The sequence below is a fragment of the Rana temporaria genome, chromosome 5 (genome assembly GCF_905171775.1).
Source record: "Rana temporaria chromosome 5, aRanTem1.1, whole genome shotgun sequence".
NCBI classification, from domain to species: domain Eukaryota; kingdom Metazoa; phylum Chordata; class Amphibia; order Anura; family Ranidae; genus Rana; species Rana temporaria.
Window position 1 is genome coordinate 335,212,496 of NC_053493.1, and position 17,916 is coordinate 335,230,411.

General features: G+C 41.7%; 1 protein-coding gene across 1 annotated transcript in view; it reads left to right on the top strand.

Annotated features, from left to right (window-relative positions):
• The window catches only part of C5H8orf34 (chromosome 5 C8orf34 homolog), a 363,446-nt gene that overhangs the window by 298,463 nt on the left and 47,067 nt on the right, over nt 1-17,916 (top strand). The window contains exon 11 of the mRNA XM_040354371.1: nt 11,163-11,283. Coding sequence (XP_040210305.1) covers nt 11,163-11,283 — 121 coding nt within the window. The remainder of the gene's footprint in view (nt 1-11,162; nt 11,284-17,916) is intronic.

Sequence of the window (17,916 nt, forward strand, 5' to 3'; positions counted from 1 at the left end):
GGTACAGGCAGACAGCTTTACTGAGATTCTGCAGGAGCCTGACATTTCACCCACAATCTACTGATCGCGGGTGCAATGACCTGCAGGCTGAGTAGAAAAAAAATCTATAAATGCTAATTTTTTTACCAGCAAAAAAATTTGCTTTTTTTTTTTAAGTGAACGTATACGCTAAGCCAAATTTCAGGTACTTGCACTATTTACATTTAAAAACAAAAAAAAATAATGATGTGTTTATTAACCACTTAAGGGCCCCTTCACGCCGAAATACGTCGGCAGAATGGCACGGCTGGGCACAATCATGTACCTGTATGTATCTCTTTAAGCTCAGCCGTGGGGTCGCGAGCGCGCCACCGACGCCGCACTCACGACCCAGTCCGAAGCTCCGTGACTAAGCCCGCGGGACCCGATCGCCGCCAGTGTCCCGCGATCGGTCACCGGAGCTGAAGAACGGGGAGAGATGTGTGTAAACACACATTCCCCGTTCTCCATTGTAGCAGTGTCAGTGATCGTGTGTTCCCTGATATAGGAAAGACGATCACTGACGTCACACGTCCAGCCCTGCCCCCCTACAGTTAGAAACACATATTAGGTTACACTTAACCCCTACAGTGTCCCCTAGTGGTTAACTCCTAAACTGCAGTTGACATTTTCACAGTAAACAGTGCATTTTTATAGCACTTTTTGCTGTGAAAATGACAATGGTCCCAAAAATGTGTCAAAATTGTCCGATGTGTCCGCCATAATGTCGCAGTCACGAAAAAAATCGCTGATCGCCGCCATTAGTAGTAAAAAAAAAAAATATTAATAAAAATGCAATAAAACTATCTCCTATTTTGTAAACACTATGGAACGGATTCAGAAAGGAGATACGGCGGTGTATCTCCAGATACGCCGCCGTAATTTAAAATGTGCACCGTCGCATCTTTACGCCGATTCACAAAGCTAGATACGCCTGAAAAGATGGCTTTAGCCGACCGACGTAACTTGCCTACGCCGGTGTATTGTGGTCGCATAGTTACGCTGGACGCAATCGGCGTTCCCATTAAAAAATATGCAAATGAGTAAGATACGCCGATTCACAAGCGTAGTTGCGCCCGGGGTATCAATATACGTCGTTTACGTAAGGCGTCTGACCGGCGTAAAGTTACCCCTGCTATATGAGGCGCAGCCAATGTTAAGTATGGACGTCGGAACAGCGTAGAATTTTACACGTTTTACGTCGTTTGCGTAAGTCGTCCGTGAATGGGGCTGTGCGTAGGTTACGTTCACGTCGACTAAGCATTGAGCGGGCGTAATTTACGGAGACAATTCGACATGATACTGAGCATGCGCGCACATGCGCCGTTCGTTAAGCGCGTCATTTACGTGGGGTCACGAGTCATTAACATACAACACGCCCACTACCAGCCTAGTTGGAATTAGGCGGGCTTACGCCGGCCCATTTACACTACGCCCCCATAACTTAGAGCGCAAGTTCTTTCTAAATACGGGACCTGCCGCTCTAAGTTACGGCGGCGTAGTGTATCTGAGATACGCTACGCCCGCCTAAAGATAGGCAATTCTTTATGAATCTGGCCCTATAAATTTTGCGCAAACCAATCGATAAACACTTATTGCGATATTTTTTTACCAAAAATAGGTAGAAGAATACGTATCGGCCTAAAGTGAGGAAAAAAAACGTTTTTTTTTCCTCACTTTAGGCCGATACGTATTCTTCTACCTATTTTTGGTAAAAAAAATTATCGGCCTAAAGTGAGGAAAAAAAATGTTTTTTTATATCTTTTTGGGGGATATTTATTATAGCAAAAAGTAAAAAATATTGCATTTTTTTCAAAATTGTCGCTCTATTTTTGTTTATAGCGCAGAAAATAAAAACCACAGAGGTGATCAAATACCACCAAAAGAAAGCTCTATTTGTGGGAAAAAAAGGACGCCAATTTTGTTTGGGATCCACGTCGCGCGACCGCGCAATTGTCAGTTAAAGCGACGCAGTGCCGAATCGCAAAAAGGGGCAAGGTCCTTAACCTGCATAATGGTCCGGGTCTTAAGTGGTTAATACATAGCTGCATTCATTTGTGTTTTTATATCTGCCTGCAGTTCCATTTCAATTTGTACAAGTAATTTTCTTATTTTTGATTTACAACATTAGGCCAATAAGTCATTTTAAAACCCAGAAATCTGGGAAGCGTAGACAAAAAAGAGAAACTAACTTTCCACTGAGTACACATTTATAGATGTCTGGAGAATTGTATCTACTGTATCTTCAAATTGGTGGTTTGGAATATGCACAAAGCACATTGAAACAGCATTCAAAGGAAATAGAAAAAAGCAGTGTCTCATCTGCACACCAGCTGTAGTAATAGTCTACTAATATGGAATCAAAGGACTGTAAATTCCTAAACTTTCTCTTTTATTATTGGCAAAATTCACAGACAATTGGCTGGCACTCTTTAAAACTATTTTTTTAAATGTTGAAAAATGTAGGCAAGCAACTCATTAAATTGTAGGTACCAATTAAATGTACAGTAATGTATGTTTTGTGTAGATTATTTTTTTTAGAAATTGCATTTTTTTGCACACCACCACCAGTGTTGTTCAAAGCCCCGTCCATAATTTAGAGGAGTCTCTGTTCATGCTTAATGCTAGCAAAGTGTTTTGGTCGTACCAGTTTTATTAGCTGCTTTTTGTCTTTACTGGCTGGAACTCAGAAATCGCAACTACACAGCATGTTTTGGCAGCTGCATTTTGCTTGCCATATACTTTATTTTACTTTTAGCAGAACAGAAAAGAGAATAACTAATTCACAATGAAAAATGAGTGGGTGAGAAGACTGTGGTAAGTGGTTTCAGGATTTTTCTAAAATATTGGAATAACAGCATCCCCTTTAAAAGTAATGGCCACGTTGAACATGCTTATTCACTTGACCGATCATCATGTGAGAACTTTTAAAAAAACAGACCAAAATTGTGAGTTCCTTTTTCAATTGCAACTAATATTCTTATCTTAGGGGGAAACTATACCGATCATCCATCACATTATGATGATCCACCATAACCTATCAAGACACGGACTCCACTAAACCTAGCAGGCCCTTTAAGCCCTGTAAGTTACTTGGTGGGGCCTCCAGGAATATTATAGTAAAACTGAACAGCTAATTTAAAAGATAAAATAACAAAACCAGATTTGCTGCAATAACTATCCTCTATCTGGAAATGTACCCTACAGTACTTTTTTCTGCTGTTAGATGATCTTGGTCTAATGTCCAGCATCAATAAACCCACTTCCTCCAAGACTAGGTTGTCCTGGACCTGCCCAAGCCTATTACTTGACAGTTAGGCCTCATTTCCACTGGCGTTTTTACAGCCACGTTTCTGAGCGTTTTTTACAGCTTAAAAACGCCTGTCCATGTTATTCTATGGCTTCATTCCCACATAGGCGTTTTTGAGCTGCAAGTGGCATAGACGTTTTTGAGCTGTAAAAAAAACGCGGGACCAGGGCGTTCTGAAGCTCCAGAGTAGAGCTGTAAAAACGCCAGACGTTAAACGCTCAAACGCGACCGCGGCATTTTTACAAAATAAACATGGACAGGCGTTTTTAAGCTGTAAAAAAGGCTAACAGTGGCTGTAAAAACGCCAGTGGAAATGAAGCCTTAAAGGAGAAGTAGAACAGTAATTAGCTCACCTGTCTGCCATTCAACCCTCTCTTCCTATCAGTATGCTACTTGTCAGCACATGAACTGATTATCTCATTGTACTGATTTATTCCTCCTACACTCCAATTCTTCCATACAGAGACTGCAAGAAGCTGATACCAGGTCAAATGCAGCTTTAAGTTGGGAGTTGCATCACTGAAAGTCTGGATGTAATACATACCATTACAAAAAATGTAATCTGACTGTAGAACAGACACAGTAAACATTAATTTATCTTCCTTCCTAATGCAGTATCATTTATAGTCACAAGCCAGGGGAGAAAAGGTCCACCATTCCAGCCAAGGGACAGACAGTATAATATGAGACATATGCTGCGTACACACGATAGGTTAGTCTGATGAAAACGGTCTATCGGTTATTTATCCATAGGTTAAAAAAATAGGAACTTGTTTTAAAATTATCTGATGGATAAAAAACCTATAGAAAAAATGATCGTCTGTGGGTACGTCCATCGGTTAAAAATCCACGCATGCTCAGAATCAAGTCGACGCATGCTTGGAAGCATCGAACTTCATTTTTTTCAGCACGTCATTGTGTTTTACGTCACCGCGTTCTGACACGATAGTTTTTTCAACCGATGGTGTATAAGCACGACTGATCATCAGTCAGCTTTATCGGATAACTGATGGAAAAATCCATCAGACCGTTTTCATCAGACTAACCTATCGTGTGTACAGGGCATTAGGAGGAGTTCCCGAGCTCCTCTATCTTAGCTAAAGTTTGGATAATTGGATGCCCAAGAAAATATCTGAAAGGCAAGTAAAGGCTCCTTTAAAATCCTGCTAGCAATTTAGCAAGTTTTATTTAAGTACACGTTTACTTCAAATAATAAGTAAACCCCTTGTTCTTTGACTTGATGATGGCAGGGGATACAAGTGATGACAAGTAAGTATCTTTTGTTTTAAGAAACACATCACAAATGAGACGTCTACTACTAGTAAACTGATGATGTCCTTTTTGGTTACGCCCCTTAGGCTGGGGCGTTTTTAGCCATATGCCTATATCTGAGCCCGAGGATACAGTATACTCACATGAACTTTGCTTTCCATTGTTTGTGCTGGTGGTTTATGGACTTTAATTCATCTTTTTATAACAACTTAATCTCCACATTTGTTTACCCAAGAAACTGTATAATACAAATAGCTCAATTTAAACCACAGCTTTGCTTATGTAATTTTCACTGACGCATAAAGGTTGCTTTCTTTTCCAAGCAATTATGTGAGGCAGATACATTTTCCAGAAAGGGGATTCTACGTTTTGTAATCTCTTGTGTTTCTTTTGCGAAGAGGAATAATACAAAAAAAAAAACAACAGATCGAAACATATGACTTTCCTCTTGTTTGAACAGATTGTCCAAGCATTAGCATTAGCATGCATGCCAGTGTTAACTTCCTTGCTATGAAATCAGCCTTCAGAGTTCAAATATAGTTTTATATACAATATGTCCTCCATTAATCAAGTGAAATGCTTTTAACTATTAGTCATCTCTACTTCCTGTAATGATGTGAGATACATACTGGTTCATTATGACTTTTAAAAGGTCATATTAAACAATATTAAATATAATTTATTCTAAAAACACACTAGGGCCCGGATTCACGTATAAGCGTGCATCTTTGTGTGGGCGTAACGTATCCTATTTACGTTACGCCTCCGCATTTTTGACAGGCAAGTGCAGTATTCTCAAACCAAAGTTGCAGCGGCGTATTGTAAATAGGCTGGCGTAAGCCCGTCTAATTGAAATGTGGAAGATGTGGGCGTGTGTTATGTAAATTTAATGTGACCCCACGTAAATTACGCTTTTTACGAACGGCGCATGCGCCGTCCGTGAAAGTATCCCAGTGCGCATGCTCCAAATTAACCCGCAAGGAGCCAATGCTTTCGACGTGAACGTAAATGACAGCCAGCCCTATTCGTGAACGACTTACGCAAACGACGTAAAACGTGAACAATTTGCCGCTGGCCCGACGTCCATACTTAACATTGGTACGCCTCATCTACGCCTCATATAGCAGGGGTAACTTTACGCCGGGAAAAGCCTAACGTAAACGGCGTATCTGTAATGCGACGGCCAGGCGTACGTTCGTGAATTGGCGTATCTAGCTGATTTACATATTTCTAGGCGTAAATCAGCGTACACGTCCCTAGCGGCCAGCGTAAATATGCAGTTAAGATACAACGGCGTAGGAGACTTACGCTGGTCGTATCTTATACAAATTTTGGCGTATCTGATTCTTTGAATCAGGCGCCAAGATACAACGGCTCCGACTCAGTTACGACGGCGTATCTGGAGATACGCCGGCGTAACTCGTACGAGAATCTGGGCCTATATGTATTTGACTTTTTTTTCAAGGAATAGTTGTGAATGTTTTTACTTTATATGTCAAAAACCCAAATGGAATTATGAATTTATTTTGCTGAATGATTGAACAAAGAGATATAAAAGGATCAGTTTAGTTCTAATCCCAGGCACGGGGGAGCAGAGGAAAGGTCTTTTACAGTTCTTTTGCATATTTTATTCAAACGAAAAAAAAAAAATAATGTTTCAGCTCTTAGACAGGTAAATATCAAATATTGGATATGAATTTTAAGTATTGCTATTTTCAACTAGGAGTTGGCACATTAGGTTATTTTTTCATAGGTTCCCCCTACCTTTGGCTGGCTTCTGTTGGACAGGCATGCTGGAAAACCAGTGGTCGACTGGCTCTTGATCTGTGCTCTGACAATGGCTGAAATCGCTGACTGTTCTGGCGCTGGGGGGTCCCCCTGTCAGAACACAATAGCTCAGCAGGGGGGAGATCGCTGTGCTAACGTCGGATCGTTGTTATAGCAGCTCCGACCGGAGCTGACGTATTTTTTTTTTTTACCAGGCTTAAAGGTATGGAGCATGTTCATCTAGTAAAGTGAATCAAGTGAAGCTGTGTTCACTTCAATTATCTAGTCCTATTTTTTAATTACCTCTGCATATGGTTTGGTATTTAACATTAATGATGAGCTGAGGCGTGTTCACAGCTCCACGTGCCCGCGCCCGCCAGGAAGCTAACACTCTGCAGCGCTAATCACAGGCAGGGAGACATTTCCCGATCTGTGCAGCGGCAGATCGGCAAATGTCTCAGTGCCTGTGATTAGCGCTGCAGTGTCAGCTTCCTGGCAGGCGTGGGCACATGGAGCTGTGAACACACCTAAGTTTATCCTTATTTAACAAAAACACAGCTTAAAGTGATTGTAAAGTCTTGTTTAAAAAAACAAAAACAAAAAAACAAACAAACAAACATGTTATACTTACCACCTCTGTGCAGTTGGTTTTGCACAGATCAGCCTGGATCCTCCTCTTCTGGGGTCCCTCTTTGCTGCTCCTAGCCCCTCCCTCTTATTAAGTGCCCCCACAGTCAGCAGCTTCCTATGGGGGCACTGGAGCCCAACCTGGCCCTGCCCCCTCTCTCCCCTGATTGGCTGACTGAAATCCACGGGAGCCAATGGCGCCGCTGCTGTGTCTAAACCAATCAGGAGGAGTGTCTCAGATGGCTTAGACATTTTTGGACATCGCTGGAGAAAAATGGGGCTCAGGTAAGTAATTAGAGGTTGCTGGGGTGGCTGCTACACACAAGTTTTTTATCTTAATGCATAGAATGCACTAAGATAATAAAAAACTTCTGCCTTTACAACTCCTTTAATCTTTTGTACTAAGCTAAGTGAACAGCTTCCAAATTAGCCCCGCTGTGCCTGAAAGGTGTCATGTATTTATTTGTAAACCTAATATATTGAGTGTGTGTAGCATACTGTGTAATTTAAAGTAGAACCACAGTCAGTCCCTGAGTTACGAACACAATAAGGACTTTAGGTTTGTTCGTAAGTGGAATTTGTGTGTAAGTCGGAACACTGCAGTGTAACTTCCGCCTGTGCATGAATGTGGGATGTTCCGGGTGCTTCTGGGCATGCAGTTATGTTATCTGGGGCTCGTCTGGCCATGCAGTACATGTAGTACTGCAGTGTGGGATTTGTACAGTGCTGCAAGATAGCTGCTCGGAGGTATCCAGGACCAGCGTGGAGCACAAGCGGCCGGCATTGAGGCCATTTGTAAGTAGAAGTCGTTCATAACTCGGGGACTGCCTGTATAGGTAAAACAATTTTTTTGTTTTCAATTTGGATAGAGTAAGGTTTACTTTTGATATCTTTGTCCCATTGGGGAGATTTACCTTTCTAAACTCATAGCCAAAAAACAGGAAGGGAGAGAAAATCCCTGCAAAGTAAGGAAATCTCTTTGGGACCCCTTGGTTACCAGCACTAGTCTCCCCGTTGGAAGATTTCTCCTCTATTACTTTATTATGGACAACACAAAATTTGTGATTTTCTTTTACTTTCACTTTCAATGATAATGGTAAAGAGGATGAATCTCCCTAAGGGGGTCAAAGACCGCAATAAAAACTTACAGGGGTTTCTAATCTATTTCCCATCTCTCCAAAACATAAAAATAAAAAAAGTTTTGTCTTTAGCTATACTTTAAGAAAACAGATGTAAAATATTTAATTTACTAACTTTTTTTTCACCTGTAATTTAATCCAAAATGTTCTCCCTTCTGAAGGGAACACCTAAATTATGAATCTTTGTCATTGTGTGAATATACACGACCTTTGACCATACAGATACAGTATGGTCAAAAGTTATTACCACTTTTGTCATAAAATAGGACAAGAGCAGTGAATTTATTATTTTGTAACTTCAATAAACAATGTAAATAGTGAAATTCAGAGGTACCCTCTAGAGATACCAGGCCTTCTTCTACCAAGCAGACATCCAGCCAGCAACCATATGGCTACAATTCTTGCCATATGGATGCCATTCTTCAAGTTTGGGCAGTATTGTAAGTGAAAGGGGCTCTCCCAAAAATGTAAGCCAGTCTTAAAAACATCACTTCCCTTGCTGAAATGTTTTTCAGGTATGAATAAATCATATATAATTGGCAAAGGATGGGAATCAATCAGAGTTCCATGCTGTGGTAGTCTATAACAGTGCTTTTTCACTCTAGCCCTCAAGTATCCCCATCTCTGCTAATTAGTGCACATCATTTAGATTTACTCTATTTTACATCTGGAAGCCATGGGGAACAGACATTGAGGTGTTATTCATAAACACTCGGCCAGATTCAGGTAGAAGAGCGGATCTTTATATTGGCATAACGTATGTCATTTACGTTACGCCGCCGCAAGTTTTTCAGGCAAGTGCTTTATTCACAAAGCACTTGCCTGTAAAGTTGAGGCGGCGTAGCGTAAATCACCCTGCGGAATTAAAATTTTGCCGGTAGGGGGCGGGTATCATTTAAATCAAGCGCGTCCCCGCGCTGAATGAACTGCGCATGCACCGGCCGCGACTGAATCCCAGTGTGCATGCTCCAAATCACGTCGCTAATTGTCAATGAAAGCGACGTGAGCGTAACTTACGCCCAGCTCAATTGTGAATCGACTTACGCAAACAACGTAAATTACGTCTGTCCCGACGTCCATACTTAACATTGGCTGCACCTCACTATAGCAGGGGTAACGTTATGCCGGGCGTAAGACTTACGCAAATGACGTAAACAGATACGCCGGCCTGGCGTATGTTCATGAATCGGCGTATTTGCTCATTTGAATATTTAACAACGGGAACGCCACCTAGCGGCCAGCGTAAATATGCATCTAAGATACGACAGTGTAAGTGCCTTACGCCGGTTGTATCTTTTAACATTTAAGCGTATCTCCTATCTCATATGAGCATACGCTTAAATTTGCGCGGGCTCAGATTAGCACTTACGACGGTGTATCTACAGATACGCCCGTCGTAAGTCTTTCTGAATCTGGCCCTCTGAGTACTTACAAACTGTCCCTGAAGCAACAAAACATAGAAAAGCCTAATGCCTTAAGTACTGGATTAATGTTTTTGAGTGTTTTTTGAGGGTGGAGAACTTTTTGACCCCTTTTCATCTGAAAAACCTAAAAGGCATACAGGTTGCTATCAGTATCATATGGATGCATACTCTTTATTTGTGTATCTAGTGCAGGGGTCTCCAAACTTTCTAAACAAACGGCCACTTTAATATTATTTAGACTTTAGGGGGGGCGTGACTGTGCCCATTGGAAGTAAACAATGCCCTATCTTGGGTGTTAGTGGAAAGAATAGTGCCCTATATTTGGTGTCAGTGGAAGCAATAGTGCCCCATCTTTGGTGTCAGCAGAAGGAATTCTGTCCCATTTGTGGTGTAAGTAGGAGAGCGAGTTGAAGGAATAGGGCCCTATTGTTGGTGTCAGTGGCATGAATTTTCCCCTATTGTTAATGTCCTTGGCAGGAATAATGCCTCCAGGGCTGGATAAAAGCTAGCAATGGGTCGCAGTTTGGAGACTACTGGGCTAGAGAAATGAATTCTGTGGTTGATGTTTCAGACTAGTATCTCACAGGGAGGAGCACTTTTTATAGCAATACTCATTTAAAGCGGGGGTTCACCCAAAAAAAATGTTTTAACATTACATTCAGCTGAGTTGTCAGAATGACATTGGGCTGTTTTTTTTTATTTCATTGCCGTACATACCGTATTTTCACCGTGGCTTCCGGGTATGTAATCTGCGGGACTGGGCGTTCCTAATTGATTGACATGCTTCCGACCGGCGCATACAGCGCATCACGAGTTGCCAAAAGAAGCCGGACTGCGAGTCGGCTCTATATGGCGCCTGCGCACCGACGTTCGGGCTTCTTTCAGGAACTCGTGACACGCTGAATGCGCCAGTCGGAAGCATGTCAATAAATTAGGAACGCCCAGTCCGGCAGATTACATACCCGGAAGCCGCGGTGAAAATACGGTATGTACGGCAATGACATAAAAAAAAAAACAGCCTAATGTCATTCTGACAACTCGGCTGAATGTAATGTTAAAATTTTTTGGGTGAACCCCCGCTTTAAGATGTATAGCAAGCTGTAATGTAGTATTAGCACTGCTTGTATTTTCCACAGCGTATGTCTGTAGTGTGTTATGCCAGCAAATATACATAAATATATTCTGTTACCTAATCTACAAAAAGCATTGCTAGAAGAAATGGAAAGGTTTGGCCCTGGATTCCACCTTTATACTGTCTTTGCTATGCCTTTTCTATGTCCCCTGCATGCCCTCTACTTGGCCAGTATCTTATGTGTCCACTTAATGCACTAAAATAGAATTTGTTATACCTAGCATGGCCGATTAGTACTACTTTATTGACAAGTGATGTGTGTATACCACATTTAGCTGGACATCCTTAATACGGATGTTTTTAGAAGGATAACAGCCTATTTCTGAAAGTGCTCAGCACACCAGACACTTCTAATGGGAAGCAATGTGTTTCCACAAAGTTTGTTGTACAAGGAACATATAATTATTGCTTTCCTTTTTCAATTTTGAACTTGTTTGTAAAAGTACATTTTCTTACTTTTTGAACTTCTTCAGCGTCAACCAGTCTGGGACTCGGAAGTCTTGTCTGCCAGAAGTGGGGGCTCACCTAACCAAAAACTCCTGAAAGAAGCTTTAACCGCAAAGGAACTGCAGAGCATGGAAAAGCATCTAGCTGGTATGTGCAAAAGTGCTGGTTACTGTGGACGAGGAAAGGGAAAAATGTTCACCATAAGAATGAGCTAAAAAAAAACAGCCATCTGCATGTTATCAAAGAAGTTTTATTCCTTGCTCTAACATTCTGACTCATCATTTAAGCTGTGTTATCAGTGAACTGGGCAACAGAATCTTTCAAACCTTTTAGCTGATAATGAAATGTCATTCTGTAATACCAGTTGGCATTTTTTAGACTTGTGTAAATAGTACTTGCCCCCATAAAGAAACATATTTTTAAAAGAAAAAGACACTTATTAAATTTGATTCATAGTCAGTATATTTCAAGAATGTTTAGAGAAAGAGGTGTGGGTGCTTAGTGTTTGTAAGCATTCACTTAACTTTTACAGCCCAGAAGTCCAGAAAAGCAGATTTGTTTTATTCTGGAGAGTTAAATCATCTGTTTCTCACTTTTACTGCATCAGGGTGGCAGCTGTGTGCAGGATCATGTGTTTATGTATATATGTGATCCTGCAATTCCATCTGCAGGGGGCGTGTGTGTGCCACCAGCGGGCAGCTTCTGCTGTAATAATTCACAGCAAAAGCCAATCTGGGGGTCCCAGGACCAGGGCCATCTTTTCCATTGGGCACGCTGGGCAGTTGCCCGGGGGCCCCGCTTGCCTGGGGGGCCCCACCGGCTGCCCAGCAACCCCAGTAAAAAATTATGGAGAGTGACGGGTTAGAACTGCCCATGCCCAGTTCGCGGAAATCACAGAGAAGATCCGGTCCTCCACGAGTGCGGGGGGTTGCTGATGTAAGGGGGGAGTGAATGCAAAAATGTAAGGGGGCACTGATATAAAGGTTCCCCCTCCTATATTAGTGACCCCCCTTACCTTAGTGTATTTAATCTAAGGAAGGTGGTCTCTGGTCACCAGAGTACCCCCCACATCAGTCTGCAGGATTCCCCCTTACAATGCAAGGGGGAACTCAGTCTGCGGACCCTGATGTAAGTGGCAAAGAGAAAGCAGTGGACTCTGATATAAGGTTGTCTCTGGTCACCATAGCCCCCCTCCACATCGGAGTTCCCCCCTTAGATCATGATCTGCAGCGTTCCCCTTTACATAAGAGTTCCCTTTCACTGTAAGGGGGAATCCTGCAGACTTTGATGTAAGAGGAAACTCTGTGCTGGCTGGGTTATAGTAACCTGACCTTCATGTCAATGAAGACATTTTTTTTTTTTTTACTTTTGTTTAACTTAAACACATTTCTAATAGCACTAGCTATATGTTTATAGTTTAAATACTGACATTTGCATTGTTGGGCACTGAAAACTGTAATTTTTGCAGTGGCAGTAAAAAATGTGGTTCTGCCAGTAAATGTTATGATTTTTGTCAGTAATTCTCGTGCGTAATTGTGTAGACAGGGCCCCAGTGCACTGTATTGCCCGGGGGCCTATAATGCTCTTAAGATGACACTGCCCAGGACTCGATGTTCTCTGACACCCGTCCATACCTACCAACATTTTGAGATTAGAATGAGGGACACCTACTAGCAAACGTATGAAGGCATAGGACATGCCCCCTGCCACACCCCCTTAAAGGAGAGTTAACAAACAAAAAGATTCATTAAATCCACAAGTGCTTTTTTTTTTACCACTACTATTCCTTTATATTGGCTTTTGGAATTTACAAATGCAGCAATTTAGAAATCAGATTAGTGATGAAAAGTTAAAAAGTGCATTTTATATACATCTATAGAGATCAGACCAAAATGAGGGACAAATGAGGAGGAATGAGGGACAGAGGGACATTGTTCCAAATCAGGGACAGTCCCTCGAAATTAGGGACAGTTGGGAGCTATGCCCGTCGATTATCCGTAAAACAGAACTGGGATGTGCCTATGTAAACAAGGCATATTTCTGTTCTGACAGAGGGGGAGGGACAGATACGGTGCTCTGCAAAGCAGGATCTAGAATTTATCTTTTCCCCTAGTGAAAGCAGCACACTGTGTACACAAAAACACTGGCTATGCACACAGTTAACCCTTTGATCGCTTTATATGTTGAACCCCTTCCCAGCCAGTGTCATTAGTACAGTAACAGTGCACATTGCACTGCTCACTGTATTCCTGTCACTGGTTCCCACAAAGTGTTTGTTTTTTTTTAATTGTCAGTCTTTTTTTTGTTTATAGCACTGAAAATAAAAATCAGAGCGATGATCAAATACCACCAAAAGAATGCTCTATTTGTAAAAAAAAAAATGACATCAATTTTATTTGGGTACAGTGTTACACACCTGCGCAATTGTCAGTTAAAGTAATGCAGTGCCGTATCGCAAAAAAAGGCCTGGTCATGAAAGTTTGGAAAACGTCTGATGAATGATTCTTGCCCATTAAAAAGTGAACTGTTGGTACTGCGCATATGTGACCCAGAAGCAAAAAATGAACGAGAAACTGATTCATTTATGTCCTTTAAATGATTTATCATTCAAAATCTGGTCATTACATGATGGCAATATTGTTTCCTCTTGCAACCGTATGTTTGTTTTTTCGAAACTGCGTTCATGCGATTTTTCGACTGTTGTATGGATAGAATTAGGCTGCATGCCCACAGGGTTCTTTCACAACCCCTAAATGACTAAAACCAATGCAGTATATCAGTTTTTTACAAGTGCTACTACTGTGAGGCATGGCCATGAATTTGACCATATGCATATATATCCAAAGCTGATACCCCCCCTCGATTTAAAATACCTGAAGATAAATTCAGCACATGTAATTTTGCTGCAGTAATAAAATAGCAAGGTAATATCTAACATTTTTGTAAATATTTTATACCTTTTCATGTGACAACACTGAAGAAACGACACTTTGCTACAATGTAAAGTAGTGAGTGTACAGCTTGTATAACAGTGTAAATTTGCTGTCCCCTCAACATAACTCAACACACAGCCATTAATGTCTAAACTGCTGGCAACAAAAGTGAGTACACCCCTAAGTGAAAATGTCCAAATTGGGTCCAATTAGCCACTTTCCCTCCCCGATGTCATGTAACTTGTTAGTGTTACAAGGTCGCAGGTGTGTTCAATGTGGTGTTATCTCTCATATGCCCTGTACACATGATCGGTCCATCCGATGAAAACGGACTGATGGATTTTTTCATCAGTTATCCAATGAAGCTGACTGATAATCAGTCGTGCCTACACACCATTGGTTAAAAAAACGATCGTGTCAGAACGCGGTCACGTAAACCACGTACGACGGCACTATAAAGGGGAAGTTCAAATCCAATGGTGCCACTCTTGGGGCTGCTTTAGCGCTTTTCTGTCTGTTACAACGTGATGAATGTGCTATCTCCACTAATGCTAGTTTTACCAGAACGAGCGCTCCCGTCCCCTAATTTAGTCTGAGCATGCGTGGATTTTTAACCGATGGACGTGCTTATAGACGATCGTTTTTTTCCTATCTGTTAGTAAACCATCAGATAATTTTCTAGTTCCTAGTTTTTTAACCGATGGATAAAAAAAACGATGGGGCCTACACACGATCGGTTAGTCTGATGAAAACTGTCCATCAGACCGTTTTCATCAGACAAACCGATCGTGTGTACGCGGCAATACTGGTCACTGGAAGTTCAACATGCCACCTTAAAAAAAAAGAATTGTTGCTCTACAAAAAGATGGCCTAGGCTATAAGAAGATTACCAAGACCCTGAAACTGAGCTGCAGTACAGTGACCAAGACCATACAGCGGTTTAACAGGACAGGTTCCGGTCAGAACAGGTCTCAACATGGTCGACCAAAGACGTTGAGTGCACGTGCTCAGCATCATATCCAGAGGTTGTCTTTGGGAAATAAACGTATTAGTGCTGCCAGCATTTCCGCAGAGGTTGAAGGGGTGGGGGTTTAGCCTGTCAGTGCTTAGACCATACTCTACACACTGCATCAAATTTGGTCTGCATGGCTGTCATCCCAGAAGGAAGCCTCTTCTAAAAATTATGCCCGCAAACAGTTTGCTGAAGACAAGCAGACTAAGGGCATGGATTACTGAAACCATGTCCTGTGGTCTGATGAGACCAAGATAAACTTATTTGGTTCAGATGGTGTCAAGTGTGTGTGGTGGCAACCAGGTGAGGAGTACAAAGACAGGTTTGTCTTGCCTACAGTCAAACATGGTGGTGGGAGTGTCATGGTCTGGGGCTGCGTGAGTGCTGCCGACACTGGGGAGCTACAGTTCATTGAGGGGACCATGAATGCCAACATGTACTGTGACATACTGAAGCAGAGCATGATCCCCTTCCTTCGGAGACTGGGCGGCAGAGCAGTATTCCAAAATGATACTGACCTCAAACACACCTCCAAGATGACCACTGCCTTGCTAAAGAAGCGGAAGGTAAAGGTGATTGACTGGCCAAGTATGTCTCCATACCTAAACCCTATTGAGAATTTGTGGGGCATCATAAAATGGAAGGTGGAGGAGCGCAAGGTCTCTAACATCCACCAGCTCTGTGATGTCGTCATGGAGGAGTGGAAGAGGACTCCAGTGGCAACCTGTGAAGCTCTGGTGAACTCCATGCCCAAGAGGGTTAAGGCAGTGCTGGAAAATAATTGTGGCCACACAAAATATTGACACTTTGGTTCCAATTTGGACATTTTCACTTAGGGGTGTACTCACTTTTCCCAGAGGTTTAGACATTAATGGCTGTGTGTTGAGTTATTTTAGGGGGACAGCAAATTTACACTGTTATACATTCACTACTTACGTGTAAATGGCAATCGTGTAAATGGTAATCATTTTATGCAGTCTGTTTTGAAGTTCATAGGCCCTTAAATGCTCCCAGAAAAGCTAAAACTCAAGGCCGGTATTGACACATGGAAATTCTGATTACCATTGGTAAACTGCCCAAATTGACACAATTGGTATAAGTAAAGTGTTACAGAATGTGTTATGTTTGATATTACCCACAATGCTGTGTGCTGCTAATTCTCAAATGGTGATGTACCCTTCTTGTTTTGTGTACTAGCACTTCATTAAGGCCACACAGCGATGATACAGCTTTACTGCGCTAAACTATGCTTGTTATTTTTTTGCCACATTCTGCACATAACTGTGAAATGGTGTACTTATTCATGGCTGGCCTCACCCTTCTTCCTGACTCATATGGATCCCGGGGTGTAATAAAATACTCCATTTGAAACCCAACTGTGTCTATGTATTTGCTTAAATCATTTCAGTTAGGTCTGCATTTCAGTATGCTGAGTTCTCATAGTTTCTTTGTTGCTACACTGGAGTATTCTTCTGAATGGAAATATGAAATGAAAACTGTTTTGTTTTCCTTAGAATTGTATTATCTTAACCTTAATGTTGCACATTCTAATGGTACATCATACTGAATGCCTAGCCACGTAAAGACAAATAAGTAAATTATAGCGGTTGCAGAACATTACATTTTTCTGATTCTAAAATAATACACTAATACACATCAAACAGCATTTGAATACCATATGCCAGAATATTCTGTTACTTCCCAGGAGCTGGGAAGAAAGGGCCAAGAGACTGCCCAAGAACATCACATTATAGGTGCTGTGTACACCTAATGTTTGTTTATAATGCACTTCAAAGTGAATATGTGAACAGGCTTTAGACATTCAATAATTTACACATTCTTAAAGCCAATATATAGCTTGGGCAAAAGCTATATATGGCTATACTTCTCCTAGTTTACAGGAGTTCACTTGACCCAGAAGTCTGCTGTCCTCTGATTTCACAGAGCTGCTCCCTTAGTGGTTATAAACCTCTGAAATGAAAAATGAACAACGCATATCCTTCTATAGTGTACCCTTACATGTTCTTGCTTTTATCCAAAGCTCCTAGTTTGATTTCTGTGTGCTGTCTCCTTCCTCTGATATCTGCACAAGCCACTTCTGACAGGTGAAGTGCCGACTCCAAGCAATCATTGGTAATGGGAGAGGAGGGCTGCTCCAGCTTACAGCCTTTGATTGACAGCCTCAGCTGTGCATGTTTTCCTATGAGGCTGTGGGGGGGTGTCCATTTCCTTAACTCAGGTCTCAGATTACACTTGGCTCCCTTCTCTATGCTGTGCAGTGTGTGACATCAGATCCCCACTTCCTGATTCTGGAAGTTCAGAAATGCTGTGTAAACTGTATACTTTGGATGGCTCTGGAGAACTGTGGGCTGCAGGTAAACAGATACAACCTATGTAGGAGTATTTGTTTAATCTATGTGTATCACCCGAGGCTAGTCATTTCACTTTGTGTATGTAAGGGTTTATAGTCTCAGCACTCTGCTCTCTTCCCTGCTAGAGCACCTGTGTTTACTTTAGAGATTAGAAGAGTACCTAGCTGCACAGGGGGCAGAAAATGCTTAGTTGCTAAAATGAAAATAACAATTTTCTGAAAACGATAGAGGTTACTAGGGACTTTTATTAAAATGTGCTGCTTGTTAGGAATATTTAAACATTTGAATGTCTGTAGCCTGGGCATGGTTGCTTTTTAAGGTACCCTAAGTTCACACTGTGGCTGCATTTTATCAAATTTTCAGCGTTGTAACAACCAGTGGCTCATCCAGAACTATCAGCCAGGAATTCCCCAGCTGACAGGAGAATTTAAACAAAGAAGCCTGTCAATGAAAATTCAAAACA